The sequence below is a fragment of the Neofelis nebulosa genome, chromosome 7 (assembly GCF_028018385.1).
Source record: "Neofelis nebulosa isolate mNeoNeb1 chromosome 7, mNeoNeb1.pri, whole genome shotgun sequence".
In the NCBI taxonomy this organism is placed as follows: Eukaryota; Metazoa; Chordata; class Mammalia; order Carnivora; family Felidae; genus Neofelis; species Neofelis nebulosa.
Window position 1 is genome coordinate 31,681,440 of NC_080788.1, and position 11,349 is coordinate 31,692,788.

Sequence of the window (11,349 nt, forward strand, 5' to 3'; positions counted from 1 at the left end):
CAAGGCAGGACTCAAACTCACGATCTTCGAGATCATGACCTGAGCGGAAAACAAGAGTTGGACGCTTAACTGACTGAGCCACCCAGGCGGCCAGCTTTAATCATTTTTGATCTTGACCGAACCACCCTCTTCCACCCACCTCACCCTTTTTTCTTTTTCTTTTTTGATCTTCCTGGAGTCTAAGCCAGTTGAGATGCCCCATCATATTCTGGATTTGTCTGAACGTTTTCTTAGATAGATCTCTCTTAGGTGTTGCTCTGTACTCCAAAATTGCTTCACATTAGGAGGCACCCAACATCTGGTTGTCCCATTTTAGTGCAGCTGAAATTGATCACAGGTGAGGTGGTCACCAGACCTCTGCTTTGTAAAGGTATGTGTCACACCTTGTGCCCACTAAGAAATCTACGGGTGATTTATTTGTTGGTTGTTTTGTTTAAATTAAGGTATAATTTATATATAGTAAAATTCACCCTATTAAAGTGTGAGTTTTGACAAATACATACACTCACATAACCATCACGACAGTGAAAAGATAACACATTTCCATCACCCCAAATTTGCCTATACACCTTATTGGTCAACACTTCCACCCCATCTGCTGGCAACCACTGATCTGTTTTCTGTCCCTATAGTTTTTGCCTTCTCCATAACACCATATAAATGGAATCTTCAGTAGGTAGTCTTTTGAGTCTGGTTTTTTAGCATAATGCATTTTAAAAATATTTTTACTTCATTTTTAAGTAGGCTCTACGTGCAACATGGGGCTGGAACTCACTACCCTGAGGTCAAGAATCACAAGGTCCACCAACTGAGCCAGCAAGGTGCCCCTTAGCATAGTACATTTGAGATCCATCTGTGTCATTATGATTATCAGTTCTTTTCTTTTCTTTTCTGAGTAGTATTCCACTGTGTAGCTGGGCCAGTGTTTTCAACAATTTGCCAACTGAGGAGGTTGGGTTGTTTATGGGAGGGGATTCTTTAGCACCACAAAATATCCAGTTTCACATCACATAAACATTTCACTTTATGGCTTTATTATCCTTGATGATCCTTGCTTCAATCAAGTATTTAATTGGGAATCACAAAATGGTGTTTTTCTGTCATTCCTTCTACCTCAGCTAGAAATCTCCTGTAAAGAGCTGGACCTCATTGACTAGGGTTATCTGGTTATCCTGAAATGCTAAAAACACGGGAGAGATCTGAATTCTTTCCCTTTAACTATCAATTTTCAGGCTAAAAAATTGGTCCAATAACATCCAATGGTGACAAATCAGGACTGATTTGGCTTTTGGGGGGACGGACTGCGTCTTTTATAGACTCTTCTATTACAGACTCAAGGATTTTTTTACATTCAACATCTTTAAATCCGTTCAAGTCTTTATCTTTTCCCCCATCTATTGGAGGAGTACTTTATTAGGCACTGGGGCTATACAAACATGGGAATACAATTCCCATCCTTAACAAACTCAGAATGATAAAAGAGGCAAATGACTAAACACAAAATTACAATCCATGTTATAAGGCCATGAGAGAAGTACCTGTGGGATTCTGTGACCCCACTGAGGATGGAATGCTACCTGGGAAATCAAGCTTATATTAAACGTTTCAGGAGACTTTGAACTTCCTTGCGACTTTTTGCCACTTTTTGTTTATTCGATTTTTCCATTTTTGTCTTCTTCTTTCTCTCCCCTTGGGCCACTTGAATGTTTCGAATTCCACTTTGACTTGGTGTTGCTTTTGAGTATATTACATCGCACAGCCTCTGAAGTAGTTGTTCTAGATACGATACACGTATTTGTCATGGTTCACTGGTATCGACGCTTTGTCTAAGTGCCGTGTAGAAACCTTACCTCCCCTTACCCTCTCCTGTTTATAATAACCTGAAATATTCCCTCTACATACTCTGAAAACCACATCCATCAGTGTTCCACGTTTTGCTTCAACTGTCAAATGGAACCGAAAATGCTCAAGTCTAACCGTATCCATAGTTTTACTCCTTCCATTGCTCTTACTCCCCGATGTTCCAAGATTCCTTCATCATTTCCCTTCTGATTAGAGATCCTCCTTTCGCCTTTTTATTTTTAGGTCTGCTGGTGACAACTTATATTAGTTACCCTTCATCGGAGAATATCTTGATTTCCCCCTTTACTCTCGAGGTGATTTTTGCTGAATATAGACTTCTCGGTTGAAATTTTCTTTCAGGGCCTGAAAAATGTGCTTCTTCCACTTGGCCTCTATGGTTTCTGGTGAAAAGTCCACAATCATTCGAACAGTTTCTCCCCCCATAAGGTAAAGTGTCATTTCTCTCTTGCTGCTTTCAAGATTTTTTTTCTCTTCTTTAGCTTGCAGAAGTTTGATTGTATGATGTAGCTCAACATGGATTTCTTTGGGTCCAACCCATATGGGATTCATTCAGCTTCTGGACTCTGTAGGTTTAGGGAACTTTTGCCACGTTGGGGAGATTTTCAGCTATTATTTCTTTGCATATTTTTTTTTTCTGTCCTAGCCTCTTTCTCCTGTTCTGAGACTCTGAAGGCATGAATATTAGAGCTTATGTTATGGTCCTGCAGGTCCGAGACTCTGTTTTATTGGTTTCTGTGTGCTTATTTTCCAAATTATCTTCTGTTGTTCAGATTGGATAATTTCTAGGATTTATCTTCAAATCCATGGATTCTTTCTTCTAAGTCCATCTATTGATTTCTCACTTTGATTACTACAGATTTCAGTTCTAAAACTTATATCTGGTTCCTTGTATCTTCTATTAAGACTTGAGGCATTTTTACATTGGCTGCTTTAAAATCCTTGGCAGAGGTGCACCTGGGTGGCTCAGTTGGTTAAGGGGCTGACTTTGGTTCAGGTTTGTGAATTTGAGACCCACGTCAGGCTCTGTGCTGACAGCTCAGAGCTTGGAGCCTGCTTCGTATTTTGTGTCTCCCTCACTCTCTGCCCCTCCCCCACTCACACTCTTGTCTCTGTCAAAAAAAAATGGATACGTTAAAAATTTTTTAAACAAAAAAATAAAAAATTTAAGTTCTTGGCATAGAGGCACCTGGGTGGCTCAGTTGGTTGGGTGTCAGACTCTTGATTTTGGCTCAGGTCATGATCTCATGGTTTGTGGGATCAAGCCCCGTGTTGGGCTCTGTGCTGCCAGCATGGAGCCTGCTTGGGATTCTCTCTCTGGCCCTCCCTCTGTTCACATGCTCTCTCAAAATAAATAAATAAAACATTAAAAAAAAATAAAATCTTTGGCATACAAGTCTGTATTTTCTTGGTGTTGGCATCTGTTGTCTTTTCTCATTCAAACTGAAAGTTTCTTGGTTCTTGGCTTTTTTTTTTTTAATCCTGGACATTTGGGGTATTGAGACTCTGGATATTATTTAGATCCTCTTTTTTAGCAGGGCTCCCCAGACACAGCACCAGTGAGGAAAGGAGGAGGGAATGCCACTTCCTTGTTGCCATGTGGGGTGGGAATCTAGGCACCCACTCAGCCTCTGCGGGGGGGGGGGGGGGGGGGGGGAGCGGCACAGGGGTGGAAAAGGGACTGCAGTTTCTCTGTGCTGTCACTGGAGGCCAGCAGTGAGTATCTGTAGTTTCCCGTCTTGTTGGTTGGCCCCTTTCCTGGTCCTTTGGCTCAAGAGAGGATGCTTGTCAGGGTTTTCGGTGTGCTGGTGTGTCCCAGGCTGCCAGTCTCCCGCCTCCAGGCGGGACACACAAAGCAAATCTAAGATCTACTCTGCTGTGATCCTTCAGTTCCTGATGATCCTAGCCAGTCTGCCTTCTCTTCACCTTTTAGAGTCTTAGGTTTGTTTCGTAAGTAATGTCCAAGGTTTTCAGCTCTACTTAGTGGGAGGAAAAAATGTTCCATTTTCCCAGAAGCAGAAGTCAGGAGTGGAGTCGGTCCTTAAACTTTCTGATGCTTAAATGGAACCATCTTTGGCCAGTGGGACATGCTGGCTCCTTTTGACAGGACTATTCTTTGATGGCTTTCCTGCACCCTAAGATGTTTTAGGCTTAAGGTGCTGTAATAAAATACAAACTGGGTGGCTCAAACCACATTTATTTCTCATGTTCCAGAGGCTGGAAAGTCTGAGATCAAGGAGCCAGAAGATTTGGTTCTTGGTGGGCCTTCTCCTGCTTTGCTGTTCTCATGTGGCCTTTTCTCAGTACATGTTTGTGGAGAGAGTCCCTCTGTCTTTCCTAATCCCATCATGAAGGTCCCACTCTCATGACCTCATCTAAACCTAATCACTCTACAAAGGCCCCATCTCCTAAAACCATCTAATTGGGCAGTTAAGGCTTCATCTGGGGGGGGGGGGGGGGACACATACATTCAGTCCCTACCCCACTCCTCTTGACAATGAGTGGTTTGAGGGGGTGCAGTCTTCCTCTCTTCTAAATGGACACAGCAGGAAGAGCAGGGCTCTCTCCTTTCTCTCTTTGGGGGATCTGGCACTATGGCCACGTGCTTGCTGCCAGCCTGAGAGGGCAGTGCGAGTGTCATGGGACTAGGAACCAGAACCCTGATTTTCTGGTGTACCGACAAGCTGTTTCATTTTGGTCCTTGTTCTGCCTCACCCCTGACCTGCCTCAACCAGCAGATAGAAAAAGAGTGACGGGCTGGGGACATCTGTATGTTGCTTGGCTTCTCTCACAAAAACCCTTCATTTGAACCCAAAAAGAAACCTGTGCACACACTCCTTTACACTTCTGTTTATTCTTCCTGCTTGTGAAAACTGTTGACAAGTGCCTCTCGTGGGGGAGGGAGGGCAATGCTGGAAAAATCCTCAGAATCCTTATGCTGAATTCTCAAGTGGTAACCTGGCAAGCCAGAGATCTGGGAGGCCAGGCCTCCAGGGTCCTGGAGCTGGAGCCACCCCTCAAGAGTTTGGGGGGCAGCAACTCGACATGGGCAAGGTGGCTCCACAGGGGCCCCAAACACCATTCTCCTCAGCCTAGGGAGCTCATCAGGGTCTGAGCCTGCTTCAGTTCTGCGGGAGGAAGGTGGGGGGGTAGGTGGGCAGCACTGGGGTGGGATCTGGGAGGGGCCCTTCCCCCTCCGGGTACAGCTGAGTCTCACCTGCCAGGAGGACCTGGAACTTGTCTGCTGAGAGGGACATGGCCACAGGCTGGGCCGGGGCACCCGAGGCAGCTGCCACCTCCAGCCTCAGATGCACCATGGGCTCTTCCACGGACTGAAGCAGGCTGGAGCTCAGGGTGTAGTCCACACGCCAGCCCACACCCACCAGCCTATTCACTGCGGGGTGGGGTGGGGCTCTCAGGATCACAGGCTGGTGAGCCACACAGCCCTTAGCCCGCACCTGGGTCATCTCTCAACCCTTCAAAGCTGCGTGATCTCTGAGAAGCTCTCATCCCTCTGACCCAGGGCAGACACGCCACAATCAGAAGCTAGATTATCCACAGCAGATCTCAGAGGAAAGAAATCTGGGCTGGAGTCAGGAGTCCTGGGCTCTGTAACTCCTCCACATGTGACCAGGGTCAAGTCTCCTTCCTGAGGTCAAGCACCTCTCGGGCAGCATGCACCTTCCAGAATGGAAGCCAGACCCCACCCCCCCACACTCACCACGCAGGCTGCAGGCCCGCAGGTGCTCTTGTAGGGGACTCTGCTTCTCCTCATAACAGCGACAGAGGCTGGCCGCGTGCTCTGGGGGCAGAATAGAGGTCCCCTGAAGTAGCAGGTAGGGGCTCAGACTGCTCACAGGGCACCTCTCAGGGCCACCCGGCCCCGCCTGCTGCCCAGCAGCCCCTGGCACACAGGTTACCTGCCCGCCGCCTGCACACCCATACCTTTGGGCAGCCCCAGCTGCTGCAGTTCGCTGGACAAGGACTCGCCATCTACGCTGTGCTTGGCTGCACTGGAGAGGATGAAACTCAGCACTGCCACCGTGGCCTTGACATCGCCCGACTCTGGGAGGACCCATGGGTGGGGTAGGGGGTGTCACTGTGGCCTCGGCCAGCTCCTTGTTGCCCTACTATCTTCAGCTCAGAGCCCCTGGGCCTGCTTGAGCCCATGAGCACTGTTACTGCTTCACCAGGAAGTGGAAGAGGACACTGGCAAGCGGGGGGGATGTCAACACCTTTCCTCCATGCGCCTCTGCTGAGGCAAGTGCATCAGGGCAGACTGCTGGGAGGAGGGGCCTCTGTGCTAACCCCCAGGCCGAGTACCTAGAGTGGCCCAAACATCTGTGGACACAGTGGGGTACTCACCAAACCTGGCATCGGCGGTGAGCTTCAGGATCTTCTCATACTAGGGGGAAAGGAGGCCCTCAGGGAGTGCCAGACCCCAGCTCACCAGCCTCTTGCACCCCAGCCAGGGTCCTGATCACCCACCTCCCTGGGTCTGGTGCACTTTCAGGGCAGTAGAGGTCAAGGCTCATGGGACAGTGGGGTGCTGGGCCCGGCACTCACGTCAATCCCCTGTCCCAGGAGTTCCTTCAGCACCTGGCTACACAGCAGCCTCAGCTTCACGGAGGACTGGAGGGGAAGGCCTTGCATTAGTCAAAGTGTCCCACCTCACCCCTCCATGCTGTGGGGGCGGGCTCAGAGAGGGCTGGCCACATGATCAGAGTCATATAGCAGGCTAGGACAAGCTGAGGGCACCGAGGCCCCAATCTCCGAGTGACCTCACCACCCTTCATCCCCAAAGCCCCCATCCCCCATCCCTGCTCCTCCCACCCTCAAAAGATCCCATGCACTCAACAATCTTGGCCAGCGTGCTGATCTCCGCCAGGACCCAGTCAGGACAGTCCAGATCACCGCAGAACCGGAACCTCTGCACAAGAGTGAGGCAGGTGGTCAGGCTGGGGCGGGGGGTGGAGGGGTGCCGAGGTGTGGCCAGGTGTCTCCCACATTCTGTTCTTTAGGGACCCCTGCTCCCTGTCCAAGATGGATGCCGTCTGGCCACTTGTTCTCTCCGATTACCAGGCCATTTAGGGAACCCTCTCACTGACCCCACCCACCACCAAGCCTAGTTCTGATCCCTGTCCTGGTGTTTATGTGCTCAGCAGTGACTGTGGCAAACTTCTCTGTGGCAGATCCTGCTCTAAGTGCCGGGGGTACAGCATAGAACAAAGTCCTTGTCAGGGCGTCATGACCTCTCACTTCCTCCTCCTTCCCTTCTCCAGCTCCAGCCACGCTGGCCTCCCTGCTACTCCTGTTACAACGGGCACTCTCCCGTGTCCTTGCCACCCCCTCTGCACACCCTGCTCTCTCATCTTTCATTCAGGTCTCTGCTCAAATGGGCATTCTCTGACCATACTTTCTAAAACAGCCCCTTACACAAGGAAATTCTGGGGGCCAGTGCCCCAGTGATCTTGATTGTGGTAAAGTTTTCAGGAACATATACGTGTTGAAACTTACTGAACTGTACATTTACAGATGTATATTATTGACTTTACTTCAGTTAAGCTGTTAATAAAATAGTTGGGGCTCCCAGGTAGCTCAGTCAGCTAAGCGTCTGACTCTTGATTTAGGCTCAGGTCATGATCTCATGGTTTCTGAGTTTGAGCCCCACCTCAGGCTCTGTGGCATTGTGGAGCCTGCTTGGAATTCTGTCTCCCTCTCTCTCTCTGCCCCTTCCTGCTCATGCTCTCTCTCTCTCTCAAAATAAATAAACCTAAAACAAAAAAAAAATAAATAAAATACCTCTTCTCCATCATACTCTAGCCCCTATCCTTTTTATTATTTTGTTTTAATATTTATTTATTTTTGTGAAGGGGGGGCACGAGTGGGGGAGGTGCAGACAGGGAGACAGAGAATCCCAAGCAGGCTTTGCGCTCTCAGCATGGAGCCCGACGTGGGGCTCAAACTCAGGAACTGTGAGATCATGACCTGAGCCAAAATCAAGTCAGGCGCTTAACCAACTGAGCCACCCAAGGCATTGCTCTATCCTTCTTTCTTGATCTCCACAGCATTTATCACAGCAGACAGGTTTTATTATCTATTTGAGGTCTGTCTCTTGCTAGAATGCAAACCCACCCTGTCAACCACATCTTGCCCATACCCTCCATTCCCCAGACCAGCTCCTGTCCGCCTGGCAGGACTCTAGTGCACAGCAACATCCACATCCATCCTTCCATGCCTCTTACCTGTGGGCAGCTTCCTGCTGCTGGGAACAAAACCGCATAAATTGAGGACACCGCAAACCCATGTTCTCCTGATCCCACTGGACCCTCAGGCAGCCTGGAAACACCATGTCCTCTACTTGGCCCCCCCAGTCACCTTCTCAGGCACTTCAGACCTGCTCCACGACCCTTCAACCTCCAACCCTCTTGCTCCTCTTCACCTGACCCTACTGCACTGGTGCTTCTATATGGGCCTCCAGTGAAGTCCCATAGCCATGGTCACAAATGACTGTCACTAAATCTGGTCTTCCTCTTCCTCAACTCCTCAGTGACATCTGACACAAACCCGTCCTTCCTGGTGAAACAGCATACTCTTCTGGACTTCTCCTGGTCCTGGCCTTGGTCTCATTCACTGGCTCACCCTCCTCCCCCCGCCCCCAAATAGTGATCTCTGCACATCACCTGCTGTCATTACTCTGGGGCAGGAGCCTGGACCAGTTGGTGAGGTGATGGGGTGTTAAGGACAGTGACAGGCTTGCACTAGTCTCTATTTCAGGGGTGCCATAGACTCATTTGGCATCTGGCAAAACCTACAGGCCTTTCTCAAAACAATGTTTTTATTTTTATTTTAATTTTTAAAATGTTTGTTAATTTTTGAGAGAGAGAGACAGAGCATGAGCGGGGAGGGGCAGAGAGAGAGGGAGACACTGAATCCAAAGCAGGCTCCAGGCTCTGAGCTGTCAGCACAGAGCCTGACATGGGGCTTGGACCCCTGAACCCATGAACCGTGAGATGATGACCTGAGCCAAAGTTGGAGGCTTAACCGACTGAGCCACCCAGGCGCCCCTCAAAACAATGTTTTTAAATGCATAAAATACATAGGATTGCAAAGGAAACTAAGTTATCAAAATCTTCAAATAAATTGGTGATGTAGTGTATGTTTCAAGTCTGATATCCACTGTAATTTACAAATTAACATAAATACATACATGAACAATGTCAACAACTGTAATGTGATAGGCAGATATCTCTCATTTCTATTGGTGACAAAGTCAGAGGTGCTAATATTGGGGTTTATTGCCAACATTCATGATTGAAGGCAATGCTGAATTTCAGTTTGAAGTTAGTGAAAATTAAGATGTGAGATTTCTCCTAAGTTCATGGGCCCCTGACTTTTACCCGCAGAAGTCTTCCACCATCTCTGTATTATTTACATTTTTTTACTACAAGAACGTGTTTCTTGCGTTCGTTTCTTAAAATGCTGGCATTTCTCAAGGTTCTGCTCTAGGTCCTCTCTTCCCAACTCACATCACTCAGGTTACTTGTTTTTAGGGTTACCGTGATCATCTTGGTGCCGATGACTCCTAAATTTATAACTGCACTGTAGATTCTCTTCTGAGCTTTAGCCCCTGAAATCTAGATGGTCTTCTCCCAGCTGCACCTGGTGGCCCACAGACACCTCCCACAGCGCCTGGCAAAATAACTTGTGCTCTTCCCACTGAAGCCTGCTCCCCTTCCTGGGTTTCCCATCCCACTGAGCACGGCCACCTGGGAACCAAGCCGACACCTGCCTCTCCCTTTTCCCTCAAGCCTCTGGTCCTTAGGCCTGATGATTTCTCCACTCTCTCCGCCCTAACTCAGGTCACCACCATTTCCTGGGGGGTCTGCTGCCCTAACTGGGGCCCTCTGCTCCCCTCCTGCTCCCACCACAAGTCAGCCGAAAATAGGAAAGTATCTCTAATTTCTGCTGGAAAGGATCTTCCTAGCTTCTCAGTGCTCTCTTCTTAAAGTAAACTCCTTTCCCAGCTCTCAAGACCCAGCAAGATATGGTCTTTGCTTACCTGTTGAGCTTCATGTATCACTAACCTCCAGTTGGTCCCCTTCCAGATAGGTGAAGTGCGTCTACCTAGGGAGCCCTGCTCTCTCTCCCCTGAAGTCTTTAAACATGCTGTTCTCTGTCTGAAGATACAGCCCCCACCCGCAAAGCTTCCTAACCTCTGGTACACAAACTGCACTGCAGCCAGCCAGCTTTCTTCCCTGCCCCCGCCTCCTCAGGTTGCTGTCAGGCTCAGGAAGCCTTCCTAACACTACACACGTTAGGTCCCGTCCCCTCAAGTCCTATGACCGCCAATTCAGGCCCCCTGCAGCTGAAGTCCCAGCGCCTGGCACCCTGCCTGGTACAGAGTAGGCACTCGAAGTCTGTCGAAGGAATGAATGGATGGAGGAGTTGAGAAGCCTCAATCCCACGTCTAGTCCTGTCTGGTTCTGGGAAGGGCGAAGGGGCTTCCTAACAGTGCGGAAGACTCAGCCTAATTCCAAGCAAATTATTCTCCAGGTCTCACAGGAGGGCCGGGAAGCGGGCACCTCCCGCCGCAGGCAAGCCCAGTTCCTGTCCGGGGGGTGCGGGCCCTTCCTTTCCGCCGAGGAAGCACCCGGGACACCAAGTCCGCAGGGCGCCCGCCCGCCCGCCCAGCCAGCCCGCCCTGCCAGCCGGACGCTCGGCCCTCACGACCGCACCCAGGTGTCTGCCGAGGGGCCGGGGCCGTCTCCACCTGCCCGTCCTGACGTCCGCCCGCGGCCGCAGCCACGAGACTCGGGGGCCCGCCTGCCCGCACGCCCGCCCCGGGGCCCCGCCTCCCGACACCCCGCGGCCCTCACCATCGCGCCAGAAAGCCGCCCGGCCTTTCTCCTCCCGGCGCTTCTGGTCAGCTGACGCGGCGCTCACGTGACGCGGGGCGGGGCCTCTGCGGGCGGGGGCGGGGGCGGGGACGGGCGCGCGTCTGCGCGTCCGGAGCTGCAGGGGGCTGGCGACGAGTTCCGTGTCTCCCCGGAACCTCTTCCCGGAACTGCCCGGCGCCGGCCCCCAGTTTAACTAGAAGAGAGGGACAGGGAGCCATTGAATGTGTTCAACTTAAGAGAGCAGGAGTCCGGGAGCCCTTTTTGGCACTTGCGATGATACTCTTGAGAAGGGGTGGGGGGGGGGCGTTCAGGTCGTTCCGTGTAGGCCGCCAGTAAGCCGTGCCGTTATAGGTAGCTGTGGGCTGCGGCAAAAGACAGTTTAAAAACTTTACTGAAATAAGATACACATAAAGAAAATTGTACACTCTGTAAGTATAAAGCTTAATGAATTTTCATAAACTGTACAGCCCACGTCACCAGCACCCGCCCAGCTCCCTTGAGTGCCTGCGTATTTTATTTCATTTTGATGAATTCCCTTTAGTTGCCTTCGTTACAATTGGCTGTAACAATTGACATGCTCAGAACTTAC

At 50.1% G+C, this 11,349-nt stretch overlaps 1 protein-coding gene across 1 annotated transcript; it reads right to left on the minus strand.

Moving 5' to 3' along the window:
- Window positions 1-4,695: 4,695 nt before the first annotated feature.
- On the minus strand, window positions 4,696-10,861 carry COMMD4 (COMM domain containing 4). The gene is made up of 8 exons (XM_058737008.1): window positions 10,740-10,861; window positions 6,719-6,790; window positions 6,427-6,492; window positions 6,226-6,265; window positions 5,806-5,925; window positions 5,582-5,662; window positions 5,078-5,254; window positions 4,696-4,988 (listed from the first exon to the last, which is right to left on the minus strand). Exons 1-8 carry the CDS (start codon window positions 10,740-10,742, stop codon window positions 4,948-4,950), a joined length of 600 nt encoding a protein of 199 aa, XP_058592991.1. The 5' UTR covers window positions 10,743-10,861; the 3' UTR covers window positions 4,696-4,947.
- Window positions 10,862-11,349: the final 488 nt, after the last annotated feature.

Bases quoted from the DNA above. Each gene is read 5' to 3' on its own strand.
- COMMD4 (XM_058737008.1), bottom strand. The intron at 5,663-5,805 runs GTATGGGTGTGC...TTCTGCCCCCAG, and splicing joins GCAGCTGGGGCTGCCCAAAG to AGCACGCGGCCAGCCTCTGT. The intron at 4,989-5,077 runs GTGAGACTCAGC...TTCCTCCCGCAG, and splicing joins GTTCCAGGTCCTCCTGGCAG to AACTGAAGCAGGCTCAGACC.